The sequence below is a fragment of the Rhopalosiphum maidis genome, chromosome 1 (assembly GCF_003676215.2).
Source record: "Rhopalosiphum maidis isolate BTI-1 chromosome 1, ASM367621v3, whole genome shotgun sequence".
NCBI lineage: Eukaryota > Metazoa > Arthropoda > Insecta > Hemiptera > Aphididae > Rhopalosiphum > Rhopalosiphum maidis.
Window position 1 is genome coordinate 41,616,896 of NC_040877.1, and position 26,203 is coordinate 41,643,098.

At 26.1% G+C, this 26,203-nt stretch overlaps 1 protein-coding gene across 1 annotated transcript in view; it reads left to right on the plus strand.

The window, feature by feature from the left end:
- The first annotated feature begins 424 nt into the window (after positions 1 to 424).
- LOC113560964 (probable G-protein coupled receptor CG31760) overlaps positions 425 to 26,203 on the plus strand; it is a 94,754-nt gene continuing 68,975 nt past the window's right edge. Inside the window, exon 1 of the mRNA XM_026967108.1 lies at positions 425 to 1,224. Coding sequence (XP_026822909.1) covers positions 721 to 1,224 — 504 coding nt within the window. The 5' untranslated portion in view covers positions 425 to 720. The remainder of the gene's footprint in view (positions 1,225 to 26,203) is intronic.

Below are 26,203 nucleotides of genomic sequence, written 5' to 3' on the forward strand. Positions count from 1 at the left end.
AATGCGCTTATATGATATAGTGTGTTTTAAAGAAACACAATCCGTTGCAATCGCATTGGCTACGAGTCGAAAATATAAGCTGACCGTAGCGCGAGCTTTACAATAAACATTATTTAATAGGTATGCATCGTAATAGTATTAAAACAGCATAAAAATTCTGTGATTTCTAAAATCCGTTTGATCTGAACGGACACCTCCGGTGCACATCGACACCGGTCGTGCGAGCACCGGTGAAGACGCTTTCGTCGTGCGCGCGTACGATACCTCTGAAAACCGCGGCAGCGAGGAACCGAGCGATCGTGCGACGGCGGCGGTCGGAGCGCGGTGCACGGCCGTGTAACGCGTGGCGCCCTTGTCGCCCACGCAATCCGCGCGCGCCAACGTTGAGACGGTCCGTTAGTCGCTCGACGGCGCCAACCGGGTTCGCACGTCACCAACGTCGTCGCCCTGGGCGGTACGCGAACGCAATACGATCGGCGGAGACACTGACGAGTTTTCACACGCGCCGAACACGACCGTCGTCGTCCGCTCCGTGTCCCGGGCGCCCCGGCGGCGTTCCGGCGTGGTCACCGCCGGTGTTTACCGCCAGCTCGCGGTCGTATCCGAGAACACAGGAGACCCGAAAACAGGTGTACGAACTCGCCGCCGGATATTGGACGCGTCCGTCCGTCCGTCCGCCCGTGCAGCGACGATGGCCTGCTGCGGCCGGCGGGCCCACCGATGGAACACGTCACCGCCGCCGGCGACCACCGCGACCGGTTCGGTATGGCCGCCGTTGCCGCCGCCGCCGCCGCCATTGCCGTCTCGGAAACAGCCGCAGCCATGTTAGTGGCCACCGTGGTGTCCATGTGGGTGCTGAGCGCCATGGCCGTCACCGTCCGGCACGGCCGGTCTAGGATGGCCAGGTGGGCACAACAACAGCACAACGACCTGCAACTGCCGGTGGTGGCCAACAGCGCGTCCGCGTCGTCGGCGACGGTGGCCACGACGACCGCAGCCATGGCCGCCGTCGACGGACTTTTGCACGACCCGGGCGGCGGGACGTCCGGGCCGCTGCCGCTGCCGCCGTCGCTGGCGTCGAACGAGTTCGGACAGCAGCAACAGCACCGGCACAAGGCCAACTCGCTGCTCCGCATCGTCGAGTCGCAACAGCAGTTGGGCGACAACTGCACCGCCGGCACCGACCTGAACATGGGCGAAGGGGTCGTGGACAGATACGCTCAGGTTAGACCGATTTACCGGGTACTAAAAGAGTTCGCTGGCACCTCGCTCGTCGGCGACACGTTCGTTTAAACAAACGACGTTCGGTACTGTTGTTAAGATTTACGACTGTTTGATGTACGATCGACGACACGTCTTGCTCTCGAATTTTAAGTGACGCACACACGGGAGCGGCTTGTTGCAGTAGGAATACTAGGAGCGACTGATCCTGCCCCGAAAATAGGAAAAAAAAAATTGTTTTAAGTTGAGCAGGTTTAATAACGATTCATAACAGAAGATTGATCGTTCGAGTAAAAAATAAGTGTCGCTGTTATGATAATATCATCATAAATTGTAAAAGTTAATAAAAAAATTTAACTTAAGAAGAACCTACAAATAATACATTGGTCCTAGTAAATTTAGATAGTGTGTGGCGGGTGGGTTGTTTTGAAACTTGCTTCTTGAGTTTTAAAGACTCAAGCGGCCACTGGTAGTACCCAGGACTATTGGCGTAACTAGAGGGGACTTAGGAGGGGAGGGGAGCTAAGCCCCCTTAAAATATATTTTAGTCCCCCTCCTCCCAAATTTTTTTGATTAATTTAGATTAAATGATAATTTAAGCATAAAATAGTGAAAATGTGAGATACGTCCTATGCAATATTATGTAGAAAATTATTATAACAGAATTATTCAAAAGAAAATTGTATAAATATAAAATACTAAAGTTTATTTGCAATACACATATAATTTAATACAAATATTTTTATCTAATAAATATTATATGTGGGTATGCGGCATCGACTAGCAGCATTGCGGCGGTTATAGTCCAATATTTTAGTTTTATTTTGGTGATTAAAAATGGACAAAACAACTTATTTAGTATTTTTAATATACCAAAAAAATTATCCGTATTATTTGTACAGTTGTTACTATTGATAATAAAATAATTCAGACAACCCTCCAAATTTCTTGGAAAGCATGAAAGTAAGTAAATTAAATTAGGTATTTATTTGTGGACTTGCAGCTTCCCTAATATTTTAGACCTAGTTACGCCAATGCCCAGGACTTAAGCCACGGGTGTGTGTCAACCTTGTACTCGCGTGACATTACTATGAGTAACACCAATTAACTGTGTACATATTACAAAACCTATGGGGTCAATTGATTTACTTAATATGTTGACACCGACATGACTAATTTGTCATGCAAATAAATGTAAATCCAACAAATTTACATAAAAACCTTTAACATGTTTTATGATCGAAGTATAATTTATTTTTATTTTTTTTTATATTAATTTCAATTCGTTATATATTGGCTTTCAAGCATTTTTTTTAAAATAAAACCTACACTAATAAAACCGATGTTGCACTATTATTTAAGTAAATTAAAATATGAAAATAAATAGAATAAAAAAAAATATTTCTATAAAATACATTTTTAACTTATCATACAGGTGATACATACAGATTATAATAAATACACTATTTAAAACACGTACAAATAGCATAGTATACATTATACTATATTATATCAATACGTCCAAAGTTATTTTACCCAATAGGTACCCTAATAACAATAGATATTATACAAAAATAGCTTTTTTATTGTCATCCAGTGAAATGAAATATCAAACCTACTTATGTTATAATATAAATTTATAGCGGTTTATAAAAGTTTTGTTTTTAAATATTTATAAACAGCTTTTGATAGAGAATAAAAATACCATTTGTCTATTACACAGAATTTTAGGTCTGTGTACATATGCTTATTATAAACAATAATATTATTATTTTAAATAAAACCGGTGAGTCTATATATCTCAATGTGTAGTTATGTTGGAAACTTAGCAATGAAATAGAGAAAAAACTATGGGTAAACTTACCTCCCACCACTGTCTCCATAATCTCCATATTCTGGGTGTGCGATAACTCTATAATCTCAATAATATTAGTCTTATAGCAATAATATATTTTTTAAATCATTGTTCAATAAATCTATTATACAATTCAACAATAAGACATTTAATAATACAATCATATTTTTTATGAATAAGACAGTAGCAGAAGTTATTATGGTAATAAATTAAAATAATAGTTATTAAATTAGTTAATATTGAATAACCTTTGTTTTACCATGTACATATTATTGGGAAATCGCATAATATTTGACTGGTACTTTATCACTCTCGCCAAAATATTTACCATATATACATTATTACACATTTATATGATAATTCATCCGTCAACATAAAACATTTATCACTTCATACATTTAATTTTTTTAAACCTTTATACATAAAATGGAATACTATTTGTAAGTTATAAAATAACACGACTTTATTAAATTAAAAACATTTTATCCATCCATAACTATTTTTTATTTTTGTATTAATTCATTGTATGCCAGATATATCATATATGTTCTACCTACATTAAACATTACAAATTAGTTCAAAAATAGTATATATTATACGTATAGTATTTGGTACGAGTTTTTTTTTTAGTTCGGTAAATATTTTTGTGTGATTGACAAATTATTGATTAAAAGCCATGTCATTTTCCTCTAATGTGTACATTGCATATAATGATCATCGAGTAGAACATAGCCCCAGTTATGTATTTTATAATTACCATGGTAAAAATTAAAATAATACTTTGAAGAATAAGTAAACATTACTAATTGTTACAATCAATTTGGACGTATCAAACTTGGAGGATGTGCTGAAGCATAATATTTTAATGAAATCAAAATAACATACGTATTACGTTTAATCATAAATACTATTATTTACGTTTAAAATGAGAAGCTGGATACCATCAATCTTTTTTCTGATTCACCAATTAATATTCTTGTGAAAAAATTATCCAAACTAATCCTCCAAAAATATTGAAAAAGAAGTTGCGACTTATTAATTACTTTCCATATATTACACTTTAAGTTAAAATTTAACGGTGGCGGTTACAGCTTTAAACTTCAGTAATTAATTATTATTTTATCAAAAAAATATCTTTTGTTTAACTTAAATGTATGTATATACATAAACATAAAAAAATATTACTATCAGTGTTCACATAATTTTACTATTCTAGTTTATCGTTGAAACGAATAACAGTCCGAAGAGAACTATTCCTGCGGTTACACACAAATTATCAAAGTAGTATGTAAGAATTAATAAGCCACCTAGTCTTAATGATAACGTTTACGGATGTCGTTTCTTTCATAATCTATATGTATGATTTGATCAGTTATAATATGTAATGGAATATCGCTGTTGTTCACAGTTTGTTTAGCAGCAAAGACATATAATAATAGTAAGTCACGAATAACTATTTAAACGAAAACTAAAATATTGTATTTACTTTCTTTATCTGCAATGCAGTTATCCAAGTAATTATATACGTATGTAGTCACTAGCATCAAACTTCCTACTAATATAGTTTTACGTTTTAATCATATATCATATAGACCATAGACATGGTCGTCACTGGTATTTGTTTTATAAGGTATAGAACGAAAACTTTTAATTCATCCGGTTAAAATGTTTGCACAGACAGATGAACATTCGTGTGTTTATCGTATTTGCTTGAAACTATATTATTATAGGTTACTGCCGGCATTTATGACTTTGTGATTATCTATTTAAAATAATGCATGACTTTTAAGATAACACAATAAGATCCATTAAAAACTTTTTGGCTAAAAATCACTATTATCGTAGAGGTCTTTTAACCAAAAATCTAAAATAAAGGTAATAAAAAGTCAAATACCTACTAAATAAATATTTCCAAGTAAATATTTAAATATGTAAAGCACGATTTGGTATAATAACACTTGGTTCTATTAATATAGCAAAAACTTATAGATGTTAACATGTTTTGTATTAATATTTCAAAATATAGCCGAGTGATGTGCACATTTGTTTTATAATACTAGACTAGAAGTCAATAATATTTTTTTTTAATATTTCGCATATTATTTAACCCTTCTTTACGTGTTCGTGATATTTTCCGTTTTTTATGTGTTTTAGTTTATAGCACCCCAAAATTGTAATTAACATAATAAAATCTTTTAGTTGTACAGTAACTTCTTTACATATGAATAATGTAATAATAACCAAAAAAAAATATTGAACATAATATTATAAATAATTTAACATACAATATATAAAACAATAAAAAAAAAAAATATATAGAATAATTAATAAATATACATAGATAATGTGTAAGGGTTTAAAATAATCGTAAATCGATATTACTGATGTACATAACATAATTATTATGATAATGAAACACAATAAATAGGAAGTTTTTTTTAATAAAAATGTACTTCAATTATAAAGTACTAGATAAAGCAGGGTTTTACGGAAGAGACAATTTTATGAAGTTCGATTACTAATAGTATCACACGAAATCTAATCACGTGGAGTCTTATAAACCCTGACACACTGCCACACTGGCGAAAGATTAAATATTTTTTTTCAAGTATTAGCAAACATTTTTATAAATTCAAATTTAAATATTTCACTTATGGCTTAAATTAGTATTTATTGAATTTTACTTTAAATTTGCAAGAAAAAAATCAAGAAATATACTTACCTGAACAATATACGATTAAATATGTGTGTAATAGCATCTATTTTCCCTGTTCAGTGCCCACATAACTATTTATAGTTAAAATTATAAACCACCGATAGTATTATAATATACGTACACTCAGACTACAAAATATATTGGATTAGTCTCATACGGTTAGTTATCTTATACGGTCATCTAGTATGTTATAGGATACTTTTTCAATCGGTGTTAGTTCTTTAATGTTTTATTCTTTATTACGATAACTATGCTCAGTGTTATTGTATTATGTTCTAGTTTTCCTTGTTTACAACGGAAAACTTTATATTTGAGATTGCTAACCATTGATATTATTTTATCTACACACAGGCTAAAATTATAATAGTATGGGATACTTAAATAAGTCGGTAAACATTTTATTGCAATACTATAAAAAATTGTATTTTATGTATTAATAAATAGATTAAATGTTAAAAAAAAGTACACATATATAATATAAAACAGATTGTTTTTACTATTAGCTTATTTTTATTAAATGTAGTGAAGAACACTTTTAATATATATAAAAAAACAGGTTAAGAAAAAAATTACAAGACATGATTATGTGACACAAAGGAGAAATACTTATGTTAAATGGACTCGATTCCAGTATTAAAAATTCAATTAATAATATTTAATAATAATTTAAGACTTTTATAAAATCACGGTTAAAAGTAAATAAAAGAACTATAATTAATTTAACCAATAAATTTAATTTAATTTCTTTGATAAAGTGAAAATCTAATATAGTATTACGGTATTTAATAATTAAAATCTATATTTATTTTAAAACAAAAAAACAGTATTAAGTATTAAATGGACTGAAATTCTTTCAATTATAATGATTATTTGCTAAGAAAATATTCATTATTTAATTTAAGTTAAAAATATTGTGTACATAATGTAAAAATGGTTGGGAGTATAAATGTTAAATTTGTGTTTTTTTTATTAAATAAAATAAAATAATTATTTTAAATGTCTTATCTTGCACTGAAATAAATGCATTAGCCATTTATGGTTATAGAAAAAAAATATAATTTGAAAAATATTAAAAAAAAAAAAAAAATGAATAACTAAATTATAAAACAGCAGTTATTATGTAGTACAATAGATAATACAAATAATAATAATAATATCTGGTAGAACAGTGAAAGATTGGTTGAAATTTTTATTTAAAATAACTATTGTAACAAATTTAGATTTGTTTAAAAAAAAAGTTTTGATTATGTCATTATAGTTACCTGGAGGTGAAATAATTTACAATGTTGTTATATACATATATTTTATCAATTTGTTAGTAATTGTGTTTTTGCTTCTATGGATCCTTAATAATTAGTATTATTATAAATTAGGTCAGCAACTATTATTTTTGTATGTACAGAAAATGATAAGGGAATTTATATTAATAAACAAACCACTGTAGATAATTTATAATTATGATTATTGAATGCAAATATAGTTATCCTCATTTATGAGCATAACCTGGGACTTTGTATTATTTTGTTTTAATTCTAGTTAATCCATACATTTCTTAGTATTGCTACTCATAAACACATTAATTGTCGCCGTAAAATTTATTTCGATCATATTTTTATGTAGTTTTTCAAATATAAATAAATAAAATTAAGTTATATAGTGTGTTTAGTAGACATGATGCATTTGTAAATTTATTATTTATTTATACATTATTATTTTTTTAGGGAGAGAGGAAAATATTTTGAATATTGTATTGATTTAATGAATTATAAAACGAAAAGAAGAGGGAACATCTGTGGTGACATCAGGGACACTTGAATACGAGATAAATGTCAATTGTCAAGTTTTTGTACAGTTTGAAAATGAGAGCATGAAAAATCATTCAATAAAAGTTTGAAATATGAAAGGGAATAATTAAGGTGTGATAAAATAAAACACGAGATAAGGAGATTATACATTCTCTAAGAAAATTAAAGTTGTAAAACCAGGGTAAGGGTGAGAATGGAATAGTTAGGGAATGGTACTGCACCAACTGAGAAAATGAGAAAGTAGTTTTTCTTAATGACTCATCTACAATTTTTATACAAATTATAAGGCAAGAGCTGAAATCAGACGACAGGCTTTATTAAATACTTTGTTTAATACTAGAGGGTATCTAATAAATTATGAAAAAGTAGGATAAAATATAAAAATTATTATAAACAAATGTTATTAAAATGTGAACCATAAATAATTAACAGCATGTATTTGAGTATTGGTTAAAATAACAATGTTTCGCAAATATTGCTACTCATATTGTTGATAAATTAAAAAAAATTGTCTTGTGATTAAATACATGCAAAGTATATTCGTCGTCAAAATATGAAATTAATATAACAAAAAAAAAATTAACATAATTTATTTAAATTATAATATCATTTAAATTTGTGTAATTATTTTTAATTTTGTATTAGGAATAATTTTTTACTATGCATCTGTAAAAAATAACTGTAATAAGTTTTATAGTTTATATAAAATATTGATGTCTTATTAACATTTTTAAAATTATTTTGTTTAGTTTAATTTATTTGATGTAAATTTTATTTCAAATCTCATCATTTTGTAAATATAAGGTTTTTAATTTTAAGTTCTGAATGGAGCGATGAATATATTCGTTGTACAACGTGTATTTTTACTTTTTGTGTTCGAAGGCACTTTTTATAAAAGAAAAAATAATCAAGATCAACTTCAAAAAAAATAACTAGTAGGGAATTTTATTTAGTTTTGATGAATTATAACTAATATTTATAATGTTATATTAATTTCCCGGTTTTGTTTTTTATATACATATATATATATATATATATATAAACGTTGGAATTTCGAATTTTTAAAAAATGTATTGTTTTTAAATTGGTCTTGTAATTTACCTATAATTTAAAATTGGGAGTAAAACTAAATATTTAATAATCACTTAAGTGCATTTAAAACTTTTATGAATTTTTATGACATACCAAAACAATATCATATTCTTTTATTCATGAATTATTTGTGTCTAATACAATAAAAACAAAATTAATGCAATATATCGTGGTTATAAATGAATAAACATAGTACGCGATGTAATTATCAAATTAGAAAAAAATATTTAAATTAAAGTTAGTACATAATATTTGAACGAAATGGTTGAATTTGAATCAATAATTGTATTAATGCTCTACCTATTTTTTAATACTTTAGGTGAGACACAGTTCTGGATCACGAAAAATATTGTATAAGTCAATAACTTGTAATTTTTTTATTTTAAAACTATTTAATCTTTGAGTATGAAAATCCATTTTCGATTGACTCAACATATTATTAAAATACATAATTCAATAAATATTTAAGAATTAAAATGTAAATTGAGTGTAAAATGGATAAATTGGATAACATCCCATATAAAAAAAAAAAAAATTGGCAAATGTGTTGTGTCGCATATAAGCAAATTTTGAGAAATATATTTGTATAACATATTTTCTACAATTTATAGCCATTAGGTATACTACTTTAGAATTTATATGCGCTTATCATCAGGTGCATCCATAAACCTTTTAAATTAAATTAATACACATTATATTTATATATATTTCTAAAATAATTATTGGTGTTATATAATTTTTCTTCCATATAAACTTATATTAAAATGAATAAAAAAAAAAATTACTACCCTCACAATGGTCACTTCATTATTTTTTTTAAACAATTTTATACTATTTATTTTTAAATAAATGTAATTTATAATAATAATTTGTTCAATGTTTACTAAGGAAAAAAAAATAATATTTTTATTAAAATTAAGAATATTTTAGTGTAGCAGTGTTTTTTATTTTCATTTAGTTATACTCAAAAATTTAAATTTAAATTTTGTGGTGGGTCCATAATAATTAATCTTCAGCAGTGTAACAACTAACAACTGCTAGTCACCATTAAATCTAGTTACATTAATCAATGACACATACAATTACAAACAAGTAGGTTTTATACTTACGACTACTTATAATATTATGCAAAACATAAAATAGTATAACAATATTATATAAGTAAGGTATAATGTGGACATATAAAAATACAACTTAGTTATAAATATATTGTTTAATTTTAATACTATAAAATTAAAAACTATAATGTTAAATTTGTTCAAGTTTTTCAACGTAGAAAATAATGAAATAAAAAACCAAATTACGATTATTGAATATGAGTAGGTAATTACAAGTATTAATATTGTTTTCATTTGTTTTTATTAATCATTTGAATCAATTTTTGAATATTTTCTAACAAAAATAACGTTTTAAAGCATTATATAAACGAAAACCATATTATATTGTCTATGGTATAAAACCATATTTTATTAGTTTCTTCCACTCTCTTATACATGAAAATATAATATATATACCTATATACTTTGGCATATCAACATTTAAATGTAAATCACTTAAAAGTATTTAGCATCATGAATATTCAAAATTAAATGCATTTTTAATTTATTTGAAGTTGGCAGATTGTTTTTAAGCTCCCAAATATATATATACTACAATATAGTGTTTATTTTTCACTACATTTAGATAAATTGGTAGACAGGAAATACGATTAGAGGATTCAGTGGTTGGTTGAGTTTATTTATCAAGCAGTATATATTCATAATACATAATCAAATGTCCATAAATTTAAAACGTAGTATTCTACGCTTTATTTAACTATGAAATAAAAATCATTGTATCTGCTCAAATGCGTTTTTGAATAAGCTCATCATAGAGTGAATATTTTTGATTAAGAAGTTTATTGAAGTAGCCCACGTAGGTTTAATTCAAATTTCAACTAAATTTAATGATTTTCAATGAATATAAAATAGCATGATATGTTTTGAATAAATACATTGATCTAATTATTAATTAAACTATATTTAATATATATTATCACAAAATATAAGAGTGATTACTTATATTTCATTCATATAATCATTATGTTGGAAATGTGATTATATTTTATATTCTGAGTGGAGCGAGAAATATAATGGTTTTACAATGTTGTGATTTTTTTTTTGTGTCTTCAAAAATGTTTTGTAGTAAAAATGTTACAATTGATAAAATCAAGGTAGAAAATTAGATTTAGTTTGTACTTTGGAAGCTAAAACTAGAAATCTCCCAATATTTTTAAAATAATTTAAAAAAAATATGAATATATTTTAAAATATGAATATTATTATTAAAATAATTATTTGGTAACTATAGTTACCAAAAATTTAAACGATTTTCACTCAAAGTCATTTTTTATTGTATTTAATGATTTATGAATGTTATATATCCGCAGTGGATATGTTGCATTCATAAATCATCACTGCAGTAGTAACCTACTCAATGTCAAAGATATTTAAACTGTTTGTAAAAACAGAAGAGTTATTTACTTGAAGGATTTTTTTTTTAAATAGGTTGATTTAATTGTTTTCTAGTTAACGATAAAAAAAAGTACGACGTCGTTATTTTTTCAAAAATACCTACAGTATACAATTCTATATCAAGTCATTAAGTATAACGATTGATTGATACATTTGTTTTTTTAACTTTATGATATAACGGATATTGCGAAGACATAATAATTACTACTAATATAAAAGATGTTTTTATATAAATGTCAAATATATAGCATATTCTCAATTATCCAAAATTCCAGTCATTAATTCATTATAAGAATTATGTAAGTATAATGAACATAAACGTTAATATTTAAAGAAAACATACAGTTTTATAATTTTTTGTGTAGTTATTAAAAAAAATAAAATCTAAATTTAGTGTGTATCACTTATTTTTATCAATTATAATGAGTTAATTGTGATCATGTATTTAAATTTAAAATCGTTATGTAACATAAATTTGTAAAGGAAACTTATCATAAAATAATATCTTGAAATTTAACTTTATTTTTTTCTATAGTCTTGACAGAATTTATCTCTACATATTTGAAGGTAATAAATAATTGTAATATTGAACACGTATAAACAAAATTATTTTATCAGAGTCCAATATAGTTTTTAGTAGAATGTAGTAAACTGAATCAAGTAAGCTATTTGTAGGCAATTAAAATTGTTAGTTTTTTTTTTTTTCGAGCAAATTAATAAACAAAAATGTTTCTAGAACAGTAATTAAAACAATTTATATATCATGAGGTTTCTAATAAATTATACTTATTTCTATTCTATTAAAAATTTGTCGTAGAATCTGAAGAAGAAATTTCTAACCCTAAATCTAAAATCAAGCGTCTCTCGAGGCAGTATCCTTTCCCCAATTATCTACATTATATATACTATAGTACTACCACAATCCAACAACACTATTCTAGCAACTTTTACCGACGATACTGCCATAACTTCATCAAACTCTGATATAACCAGTGCTTCAAATAACCTCCAAAACCACTAAACTCAACAACAAAAATTTTTAATTTTATAAAAAAATAAACAAACGCAAATCCACCCACATTACTTTTACCCTCAGCCCTAAAAAATATTCCTTCTGTTCATTTAAATGAAAAAATAATCTCCGTGGATAATTATATTAAGAACCAAGATCTCTTACTTGACAAAATACTAAACTGATCTAACTATATTTGATATTTAATCAAAAAGAACATCGCTTAACCTCAGACTCTACAAGCTAAGATTACTACCTCCTTCCAAAACCCTTCTAAAGAATAAAACAAAAATGTACTAATAAATATTACGTCCTACAATGGCATACGGCATCCAACTCCGTGGGCCTTAACAAATTCAAACCTAACTGAACTCGTAGGGTCTTGTCTGATATTTTCTGGTATGTAAGCAATTGTACTCTACAACCTTCAACATCCCAAAAATATCTAAATTTGTTTTCTACCACTATAATACATTTCATAAAAACTCCTTCAACCACGCAAAACATCCTCATATCCAAACTCTCCTCTCATGCAATACCTGGTAACCATCATCATAATTTTAAATGTAAATTTCCGCGTAATTTATTAAGAAATTTATAACAACTTACTGCCTATAAGTTTATAAAATGGAAGTGGTGTTGATGAGTGCTCCCTTTGTTCGTGTTTTTCAGACTTGTACAAACAATAATTTATTTACTTACTGTACTCTTATTAACTGTGTATTCAAATTGTACGATAAAGTTAAAAATATAGTTATTCTTATTTCAATAAAAAATATCAATGATAATATATACAATTTTGATTATATCTGATTGAAGATTACATTTTGAAAAAATTAAATAATGTAATGTAGAATAATGGTTTTTTACTCCGACGGTTTTAGTTATTTCATTATATTTAAAATAAATAAATATAAATGTATTAATCACGCTTGAAATTATAATATCAATAAGTAAAAATAATATTATTTAAATTACATAAAAGTTTTTTTCCAAAATAATATAAGCTGTTTATAATATTACGAACCTTTTTATACTCTTTTGTGTAACATTAGTACTTATTAACTTTAAAGTTAATAACAATTACATATCATAATACAATAATTTTGTTTGCCGTTTTTAATATTTGAAATCTTGTACATGTAATAAATATATTCTTCTATGATGTGAAGATAAACTGAACGTTAGCTCAGGTCTACTGGTCTTAATATATAATATTATATTACTTTTACATAAAAAAAGAATATTTATATTAACAAATTATTATCTTCTTCTGATATCGTCTCAATACCGCATAAGCTACTAAAATAATAGGTGGTATGAGGGGATTTATGAATATTAGATTTAATGAAAAGGAATAATTACTTAGAAATGTAATTTCATTATTTTTTAAGTATCCTTTAAACAAACATTATTAGAAAGCCGCACATCCCTGTATAACACATAATATAAAGAATAAAAAACATAATAATTAAAAATTGCACTTAAATATTAAGTGTGAAGCTCTGACATAGTTAATCCAAATTATATCCAAGTATTTAGTTGAACGAGTTGTAAAAAAATGGATAAACCAGGAAAGTCACATTAACATTTTTATTAAAAAACCTAATATTGATATTATTATTTATTACTTATTTATCTTAATAGTATTCATAGGATATTCATACGTTTTTTAAATTGACTATAGATTTTATTATACATATTTATTATTATTTTTTTATAAAATATAATAATAGAATATTCGATACTACTTTATATATATTATTCAAAATAGGCTTCTATTGTGTGTTTTAACATAAATTTTTGTTTATACAAACAAGAATCTTATTTAAATCTTGTTTAAATCTCAAAAAATTAAAAACTTAATACTAGTAATAAAATAAATATCTATGTAATATCACAAACTAACTTAGTCTAGACTTACAGTCCTACGGAATGCAATAAAAGTGAACTCTTATTATAATATTTAATTTAAATTATCCATTATAATACTAATAATAATAATAATATTATATTATAATAATGCACTACAATTTTCGCAACTATTTTACATCCTTAATGAAATGTTACAAATAGTTCTTAAAATTAAATCCCCTATATAAACTACTAAAAATAGTTAATGCACCACGAAAAAAAGCTATTTTTCACTTAAAACATAGTTTTGGCTCTATTTTCTTAAAACATTTCTAATTTATGTCTAAAATTACAATGGTTGAGAAACCTTTTAAAATAATTTCTTACCAATCACATGATTGAAAAAATATTCATCACAAGGAGTGAACCGATGAATCTTTTCCTTCTTTCATGAATATTAAATTTGTTCTATTCACATATTTAAGAACTGTATTACCTGAATTCGACTGGTGAAAAAAATAAACAAATGTAAAATGCAAAGTTCGGTTAGAGGTTTTGTTTGAGTACCTATTCTTCAGTTTACGGGCTAGTCAGTATAGCTCGCTTTATGGTCAAATTCCATTGATATAAGAAATAAACTTGTGCTTATTCTATTAAATGATATTTTTAATAAGTGATATTCTCATTCGTGACAACTTAATTAAATAATATTAATACGTTTATGCGTCCGAAATAAGATTTAACCAGTGAGTCTTCACCGATATAATTTTTTAGTGTTTTACAAAAAAAAAAAAAAAAAAATTGAAAAAAATTGTTCTAGGTCATATGTTTTATGGCGTATTTACTTTTAAATACTTTATAATTAACTACCTGAGAAAGAAAAGTCAAAAACGGATATGTGTCAACTATTAAATAATAATAATTATTACTCTTTCCTTAAGATTTAATCTCTCGAGTACAAGAATCTTCAAAAAATTAAATAAAATAGTTTCTGGATTTAAATGTATTTTTAAATATTTATATAACCAATCATAGAAGGGAGGGTATGTGGATATGGACTTAACTTCCTAAGACATACAGTAAATCTTCGTGGTTTTAGTTCCAATAATATATAATTACTCCCAAATGTGGTACGTTACCGGTCAACTGTCAACCTCTTTGCCTTTACCTATAGCAATTATTAAATTTTACATAACATAATAATAAACAAGTTTAGCCTTAAAAATTAATTAATCTCACTCTCACAAATTATAGATGTGTTATCGTCAATATTATGTAATTAATATTTAATTTAGGCATATTATTAGTGATTAATATTAGTTATAAGATATTGTCAATGCTTAATAATTAATAAACAATGTAGGCAATTTTGTAAAAATCAAGTATTTTATTAATGCATTTAAAATTATGATTAGGAAATAACCTCAATGTTGGCATTTTTGTTTAACAAACATTTAAAATGACGTTATTGTATGCACAGGCAATTGTTTTGATTATATAGATACTAGATACTGGATAGGTGTTATAAGTTATGTATTGTGATAGTGCGAGTGCGCGTGTAGTACAAATAGTATAATATTTAAATTTTCAGTTATCATAATTTATATTGTTTGTACCAGATATATTACTATACTTGTTATACTAATAGGTATATATATATATATTTATCCAATATACGGGTATATTTCTCTTAATACTATATAATAAATTATTGATATATCGCAAAGCTCAAAAGTATAATATTATTGTTTACACCGATTAGATAAATCAATTTCACAACACAGATCCGTTCTTGTTCAACAAATATATTTAATAATAATAAAAATAAATATTTAACTGTGGCTGAAAACAACTAGAATATTATACTATTAAAGGATAAAGAAGTAAGATTTTGAGATTTCGATTTTATTGGTTTTTAAGTAGGTATATAAATTTTAATTTAGATAACCTTTTGATTTCCTTTGATACTCATACATATATGTTTGAATTACATTATTATTAAATGGATAATATGTGACATATCGCTCAATAAAATATTTGGATCCTTATAAGTTATTTGAAGATGTGTTACGAAGTAATCAAGTTAAAATATTTTCTACCAAGAACAAGTGATTTAGATAAAAAATGTTGGTAGAATTGTTGAAGGTATTGTATAGTTAACTAGAAGTAAATGATTACTTTAAACGCACAATTCATCAGAAAAACCTTATTTGTTATACATTTTCTCGAAATGTGATTTTTACTACATGTTACAAGTATAGGTTAATGATAACAATACTATTGGGCGTGGCTTCATAACCTACAAATTTTACATTAGACAATGGAAAATCAAGGGCGGATTTCATAAATTGTAATTTTTATATGGTGGAGTGTGTCTAGTATAAATTAATTTAGTTTGTGCAGGTTGAATTTTGACAAAAAATAGGAAAAGTATTTTTGGATTAACTATTTTTTTATGTGGTTAATTTTAGAAAATGTCACAATCATTCTGGTAATATTAACGACTTAATTGGTTCGTAGAAGATTTGATACTTTCATTTAGGTTTTGTTTAATATTGGTGTGTAAAATATGGTAATTAGAAACTGGACAGAATAACAATTTTACTGTTCTTTTATTAAATTAGTTGAATTATTTGAGTTGAGCTGTTTAGTTTTATACGAATTATACGTTTAACATTTAATGTATTTGATCCAGATTATATTAGAATATATTTTTTGATTATATTAGAATCGTTATTGTTTTTGTTTTGTCATTGTATTCAATAAAAAAGAGTTTTTGTTGATTATTGTTATCGGCAATTCTAATGGTTTAGACTTAATGCGTTGTTTGGGTAAAGGTAACATATTGACTATTATTCTAATAAATATGTAGAAATAGAAAAATACATGGCATATCCATTAGTTATAATTAATATGAAATGTTGACGTTATGTGGAAGCAAGTTGCCCTTACAAGCAGTATTCTATATAGAATTTAAACCAAATATCTTTCGGTGTATCTTCGTGAATACAGGAGTAACACTAAGATAATTAATAAGTAATTTCGACTTAAATTTTTTCATGATATATCAAGAATGTGATAAAAAAATTGTTGGTTGTTTGGCTGTAGATATGAGACTTTCTCATTTCATAGCTATATATATTTCTATGTTAAAATTAACAACTTTATAATGTTAAAATATTTAAAAGAATTATTCTAGTAACTGTAGAAAGTACTATTATTGTTGACATGTCGCAATGCCGCATGCGAAATATTTAAAAGACAATACTTCATGGATACTACAAGACGACTATTATACGACTACTAAAAACAAATGAACAAATATAATACCTAGTTTCAACTAAATATTATGCTAATAAGATTAAAAAAAAATAAACTTTCTAAAATTGTTAGACACTGACAGAAGTCAAGATTAAATTATATTGGTTTTATAATGATGTGTGTTAGATAATATGTGTATCTAACGGCATGGCCTCAATTTTAAGCTTTAGGAGGTTTTGGAAGGAAATTTAATTTAGACGTAGTTTTGATGGTCAAAATATTCAAACTACTTCAAAAAATATTCACAGTACTTCGAAAAATAATCAGAAAATAAATAACCGTAGATACTTGAAAATTTCACCAAATATTTAATAATATAGTTTTCTAAACACAATGTTATTTCAAGAATATTTTGTATATCTTTGTGATATTGAAAAACATTAAAAGTAAATAATATATCATGTCATTATGGACGTATTTAATATGTCGTTCTACCGTATATATTGTTGATTAATAAAATAATAATATGTTATTAGTTCATAACAATGATTTTATATTATGTACCTAATATATGACAAGTTTTCGGCGAAGACTATTTCAACCTAAGATTTAAACAAAAAAAAAAATTTATCAATATAAATAAATTATAAAATATTCATAGAAATAAACATCACTTAATTTATAATGGTTTATTATTGAATAAAAATGTAATGCATTCATTTCAGCGACATGAGATACACTTGAAACTACTATAATACAACCGAGTGACTTTCTAGTTAATTTTTTCTCGAAATAAGATTGAAAATTAACAATTTAAACAAATTTTAAATTTTTATAATTACAGAATTTTAGTGATCTGATTAAAATTAATATATTTCTCTAAAATAATGTTTTGTATAATTTTTTAAAATTTTTTTTTATAAGTTTTTAATTATTAAGTTTAAATATTTCAGCAATTATTATATTGATTCATATTATTTTATATTGTAAAAGCACTTATATAGTATTATACTACATTGTAATGTGTAGAAAAAAAAAACATTTTAATTTTCAAAGATTAAAAATTTTATGAAAACATTTTCATTGTAAACACCGTATTATCGTAATGTTGGCTTATCTTACTTTTCTCCGTAAAAATATAAATGTTTTAAAAAGTATGTCACCCATACAATATAAAAAATGTGTGCATTTTAAACTGAACAAAGGATTCCTCACTGACCACTGTACATGACATATACAACGTTTACTACTAACTTTGATTTAAACACTTTTTACTGTAGTAGTAGTGAACCCGAAATATCTATGATGGTTGGATCGTGTTTTACATATTAACACGATGCCAAAATACCAGACATTAAAATATGATCTATAGGAGTATGGAATTACTATATAAAATAGATCCTTAATTATTTACAATATTTATTACCCTTTATTGGATTCATTATTATTTGCAGTTATATTTATGTATGGAAAAATATTCCATTTTTTATTTTATGTAAAGCAGGCAACAGCTTAATTTTTAATACAAATATAATAGTTACGTTTTGTTTATATGTATTAAATTCTAACGTACAATATATATTATGTATTATATTTGTCGATAATCAAAAATATAGTAATTGAAATCTATGTTAAGCCATACACTTCAAAAGTTGAAATCAAAGTTAATATACAAATACTTATTATTTATAAAAAAAAAACATTTTCTTAGAGTGACTATAATGATACGTATGATAATATTAATTTATTATCATATTTTACGCAACACTTAATTAAAATGTATTCTATGGTCAATTTAACTCTTAAGACTTGGCTTTAGTTATAACATTATTACATTCTGTTAACTGGAAACCGTTAATTTAGATTTTAAGATCCATGAGCTGTGAATTGTGAGGTTTCTAATTATAATTTACCAAACATTAATGCCTGCATAAACGTTATAAATAATAATTTTTTTTTGATAAATGTTTTTAATATATTTATTATGTATAACATGAAATATTTTAACAGTTCATTTATTTTCCATAAATATTAATGAAGAAAATATTTTTTATGAAAAAAAAAAAATGTTTTTCTTGTATAATTATTGAAATACATTTGAACCTTAGATAATCAAACTAAGGTTATTTAAATTTATAATTTTAACAATATTAAATACTAAAATTTAAACAAAATTAATATATTATAATATTTATAATTATATTATTGTTATTATTATTATTATTGTATATTATTCTTGTGTAATTTGTAGAATATATTTTTATTAAATTTTACATTTATTGAGTAAAATAACATAAATTGAAGGTACAATTATTAAGTATTATTACTTTGCAATATAAAGTATATATTATTATCGAAGAAAAAATCAAATTTATTTTAACTTTAACCTCATTATATTTTACATATTTTTAATAATAGATCGGGTATGCCGATAATTTTATATGTTCAGTAAATTATTTTCGTGACTAAGTATTTATAATTATAGTTCTATGATAATATAGTTATGTATGTAATGTTTATAGTCTAAATATAATATTTGGAACTATGAAAATATAAGCTAACAAACGTATTAATGGTTTGTCTTTCAACATACATTAAATTAACACATTTAGCATTCGTTAATTGAAATTATTTTGTGTATTGTTAAGTATTATAATGCGAATAAGGTACTGCGGGTGTGTGTAGGCCGGTCTTATAGTTTTTACGAGAATTTGCTTTTATTCCATCATTTAATGAGTATTGTATTATTAAATTAAATTGTAGATTTAGAAATTAATAGCTATTTTTAAAATTACAACTAAGATCGTTTTAACAATAGTTATAAAAAAAAATTTCAATTTAATTAATACTTTTCATACATTTTCACTTTTAACAAAAGTAATTACTAATATCAAAATTACTTGAATTAACAGTGCAATAAGTTAATCAAAGTAACTTTTTTTATACTAAATCTCTTGGTAAAACAGCATAATGCCCGTTTAACGGTGGTGCTCGTAAAAAAAAAAAATACTTATTTCTACATAAATCATTGCTAAGAAAAAACAAAACATGTATACAGTAAATAATATTAAATTCCACATAATACTTATGATAATAAAATAGTGGTTGTTAAGTTAGTAAATAAACTAACCTAAGCTATAAGTGCTATGGAAAAGGTGGCTTTAAATTTGTTTAGCAAGAGTTGTAAACTGCGTTATGGAAAATAATTACGAGGAGAAAGAATTTTGTTACAGACGTTTAGGAGTTTATGAGGATAAATGATGCATACGTTAGAAGTTGTTTAACTGAGATACCACAATTTACGAAACTTGCATTTGATCATTAGTGAATAGACTGATCTTTCAGCATATCTGTGAAATGGCGGTCATTAATAATAAATAACGGTCATCGTGGAACGTGTACCGTGCCATCCGATTAACAATATTCGTGCGAGAATTTTAAGTGTCGATAGAGGACAAAACGATAAAATATCTTCCGTTTGATTTACTGCCGATAGATCAATTTAATACAAATATTATAGATCATACCATTATGGAAAACATATGTAATAGAAATGTAATCGGTATTTAAATAATATTGACACAAATGGAATGCTTACCAATATTAAATACACTACACATAATATTATTTTAATATCATAATAAGAAGAAATTATTGTAATATACTGCATTGGGTAGTTTATCAGCTCATCGCGTTTGGTCACGTATTTTGTTTATAGGAGCAGAAAATGCATAGACTAAATGTATATAAACATTTAAACAATCACAAATTAACAACTTATTTCCATTAGTTATTGAAATAACTACTAATTTACCAACGTTCATTTATAGTACATACTTCAAGTTCTAGTATGATGTAGTTGAATATAGAAGAGTATAAAATAGTATGTATTGTCTAGTGGACCGCGGTTATGGTCTAGGACAATTATTTAAGGAAGGGAGACAGTCTTCAATAATTAAGTTTAAAAATTAAATCGATTAATTTATTTAACTGTAAATAAACGATCTCCACAAAGACCTAAGTATTCCAACGCTCACGCAACTAACCAAATCTCACTAAATATCTTTTTTCACTCTAAGTTATATCACAAAAATCCACTTATAAAACGTCTATTCTCTTTTAAATTTCCCAATATCCCCCAGAGACTTCTTAAACCAAGATTTGGCAACCTGCGGCTCGCTAGCCGCATGTGGCTCTTTCGATCTTAAATTGCAGCTCTCTAGGCCCAAACGCAAAACTAATTATTTTATTAGGTATCAAAAAAAAATAATAAATAAATAAATATATTTATTATATAATAAAAAAAATATATTATCTTACAATATATTTTTGTTGTTTTTAAGAATATGAAATACCTGTACAGGCTATTTTATTCAACTAAAATTAAAAGTGTGTACCAATCTTTCCAAAAGAATTCAAAACCTATGCTCCATCAATGTAACCATATAACAATCTATTATCCGATAACTGTATTATTTATTATTATTGCTAAAATACTTGAACATGTTTTGTGCTAAAAAATATTGGTGTGTTTTTACATGAATAAATATTATTTTCGTGTAAAAATTCGTTTATTTTAAATCGTAACTCAATATTGTACATAAGGAAATACTAAAATATTGAAACAAACATTTTTTGTTGCTCTTTAACAGCTGGGGAATTATGTAAATTGTAATTTTTGGCTCTACTGTCTCAAAAGTTTGCCGACCTCTGTATTAAACGAAACTGGACTGATTTACTAACTTAATCTGTCAGATGGTACTACTAAGTGCTCTCCCAATCTTGTCACTGTATTATACCTATATGTATAGATTGTAATTATATTTGAATAATAATAATAAAAAAAAACAAACTATAAATAGCAAGTAGGTACTTATTATATCTAGAGGTTTAGTTGATTTTAAAATTATCTTAATGATATTTTTTTATTATATAATATAAAAAATATTTTTTTCTTGTGTTTTTCTCATTTAATTGATAAGATACATTGTTTTATACATAAACATTAAACTGCATGGTTTATTATTTTATAGTTATATATGGGATGTCGCTGTTGGTTAATTATTTTCTGTTAGTATACAATATTATTACCAAAACGTGATTGGTTTCCCGTGAAATTTTAGTTATTTTTGCTTGTTAACTTTTATGTATGTAAAACGGAAATCACGGTAAGACGATGAAATCTGTTCGAGTCGTACGTGATATAATAATATAATATATTGCATACACTACGTAAACACGGCTCATTGGAAATAAGGTGTTTTTTTTTTTTTTTACAATACTTAACTGTGTAAGACCAATTGATTATTTATAAATATATCATAATACACTATCGTTATATCAATACGTCAAAATAAATAATTAATAGATGTGACTAACTAATAATATAGGTACGTGGGTTAGTTGGTGCTCACATGCACTTATAAATAAAGTTTGTTCCCAGTTCGCCAACACCTGGTTTTTTGACCAATAAACCAGTTTTTAATAGTTTATAAAAATAGTCCAATTCATTGACAACGGTGATAAATTATATTAGTTGCATACTTCTTGATACAATAATTTAAACAACTATAAGGTACCGTTTACCATTTAGTTTTCTTATCCGTAGTTATATTATGTCTAAGACACGATTATTGACATCAATCAATATACATTTTATATAGAACTATAACGTCTACTGACCATACAAATTATGATTTTAATTTCTAATAATATTTTAGTGCGCGAATTTCATATCTATAGTAGAACATATAGCCGTATATAATATAGCATACGACATGCATAAACATTTTTTATTTAATTTTTTTCGCTGTTATAGAATGGTTAAATATTAAGCTGAAAAAATATCAGTACTTACTTGTAGTGAATAATTATATACAAATAATAGGCTAAAAAAGCGAAGGAAACAAGTATATTTACATAATTTTCAGGTTAAAAAAACAAAATCGTTTTGATCGAGTATGTTGATACAATAAAATACTATATCCGCTTATATATTTGTTTCTTAATTTCTGAAAAAGGCTTCAAAAACACAGGTTTTTAGCCGACAGGAGTGTTATAATTTTTATATTATTATTTAAATGTATATGAAATGGTATTTTTTTATTCGATACATTTTGTATGTTCTCATATATCGGGTGTCGGCGAATTGGGAAAGTACTATCTAATAATACCTATAATTGACCGCAATAATTTCATTATTTTGTCTACTACACAAATACTTACGAAACTCGCGTCATGCTTAAAAGATCTGCGCAACTTCAATTGCTGTTTTCATTGAGCGCATCTTAAATGTAATAATATTATAATATTAAATATCCTGTATAATTTTGACTTTCGGCACAGCTATTGAAAAAAAAAAATGGTATAGAACGCACCCCGTGGCCCGTATACTTACTTCACGTTATATATTGAAAATGTTAGAATGTTAGTAGATGGGACGCATTTAAATTGAATATCTAAGTACATTATATTTTCTGTTTGAACCATATTTTCTAGAATCCTTCGTGCGTAAGACTTTTCCAAAATGATAATCACGCTTACTCCGCACGATTTATATTACGGTAGATATCTTTAAAGTTATATCGTTCCGACTGTAATAGGTATACTTCATAAAACTATGTATTATAGCTGTTTTAAAAAATTCACATCCGAACATTCCAAGCAATTAATTTTGTATTTACAGAAAATTTAGTCAGTACCTACTTACTTTAAATAGGCGATTTTATATCAATAATGATCATTGATTAAATACTATGAATTTCGCACATTAGTGGATAGGGGGAAATAATAAAAAATAGATAATAAATAATGACAACAAGACACATGTTTACCAAGTTATAGAAAAACAATTGAATTTCAATTATATTACCTGTGGGCCGTGAAGAAGGTTCATTCGACATCATCATGTAAATTGATTTAATCTATGTGTAACTTGACCACGTCACGTGCGTCTTCGCCGTACCGGAATAGTAATGTCACCGCACATTTTTCGGACTCATAATATAATATTTGCTAAATCTGCGACAGTTGTTGGTCATTAATCTGTGTAATATTCTGTTAAATACGGATATGCGCGCATAACCCTATCGCATTTCCGATAAACACTCATCAGCTGAGCGATACGGAATTCTAATATTATAACGATCGAATTCAAAACTAATAGCAATCGTCTGCAAACCAGCATTGAAATTATGAGATTTTTTTTTTTTATTATTTCTCTAAACGATAGAGTAATAGACCTCATCTGTGTAAATTTATTCTTCAGTCCTAATGTAAAAACATTCAAAAGTTAGTGTTAGTTATAATTTCTGCCACAAATTATTCGACAAACACTCGTTTTGTTAACATACAAACTTATAATTTATACATAAACTTTAAGTGTTGAAAAACCATTAAGTTAACAGGAATTTTATTTAAAATAATATAATATAAATCTGAGAACAATAAAAGTTCAAAATATACTTAGATAATATAGATTAAGCAGAATAATAACAATAATATTAATAATAAAAAAGTATAACCAAATTGAATAAAAAACAATTGTCATTAAAATTGTCGAGTTTTAAAACAACATTTAACGCCTTTCTTAAAAATTCTTAACATAAATAATTAATTTCAAATTTCGTTCATTTTCAGTATTAATTAAAGATATTACATATAATAAATTAATTCATACAATTGTTTGATATATTTTATGTTATAGCCTTAAAGGTTATATTATTAAGAAAATTAAATATTTGGAAAATGTATTTATACAAATATTATAACAAGAACACTAGAAACTTATTTTATATTATGACAAAAGTTAACAAATTAATCTATTTTAGTAATCTGCTTTAATTTTTGTTGGAATATAGCTTTTTTAATTTTATAATACTTTTAATTAATTTCACGTGTAACTGAAACTTAAAATACTTTTTTTTTAATAAAGTAAGAAAGATAACAAGAAAAAAACAATAAGATCTGATAATATTAATTTAAGTATAATACAATTTATTTATTTATATTATATATTATCTTAAAGTTAATGTAGTATAATAATATACTTTATTTTGTTGTTATTTTCAAATTAAGCTTAAAATTAAAAAAAATTACTTAATTACAACAATTTAGGCTAAATAATACATATTTAAATAATGTATATGTTCATATGAAATATGTAATAATATTTATCTATTAAATAAGCCCTTAGAAAATGAACAATTTTTTTTTAAATTATAAATTTACGATATGTATTATAGTCTTCATCACAAAAGTGAGTCAGTAAATTTCAATAAAAATATATTTAATGTTTATATATTTTAATTATAAAAGCTATGCATAGTTTGATAAAAAATCTATAAGTAATTTTAAAAAATAGGCATTTAACAAATTATAATATATTATTGTGACATAATTTTAAATTTTGTCAAACGCTCAGTTTTCAGATAATTTATTAATAGTATTTTTATTGATTTTTCAAGGAGATAATGAGCCCCAATTAACATGATTAAACATATTATTGTGTACACAGATAATAAAAAACACGATTATGAATTACCAAATACCTTCCTAACTATTCTACAATATTTTTAAATTGTACTCAAATAAATAATAATATGATTACAAATGTAGGTAGGTACTAACTACTTAAACAAAAAAAGATTGTGCTCATTAGCAGCCGGACATATAGGATATCAGTTGATCTCTAACTTCTGGACTCCATGATGAAGTAAATGACAATGCGGCACTTTCAATGATTTTTTTCTCCGGCAAGTGGCCATTAGAATTCGGATACTTGCCACATGCACACTGCACTCACGAATTTCCGTGATCGTTAGATAGAATAGTCTCGCATGGTACTGCCGTTCGTTTTCTTCCCGGTAAACTCCA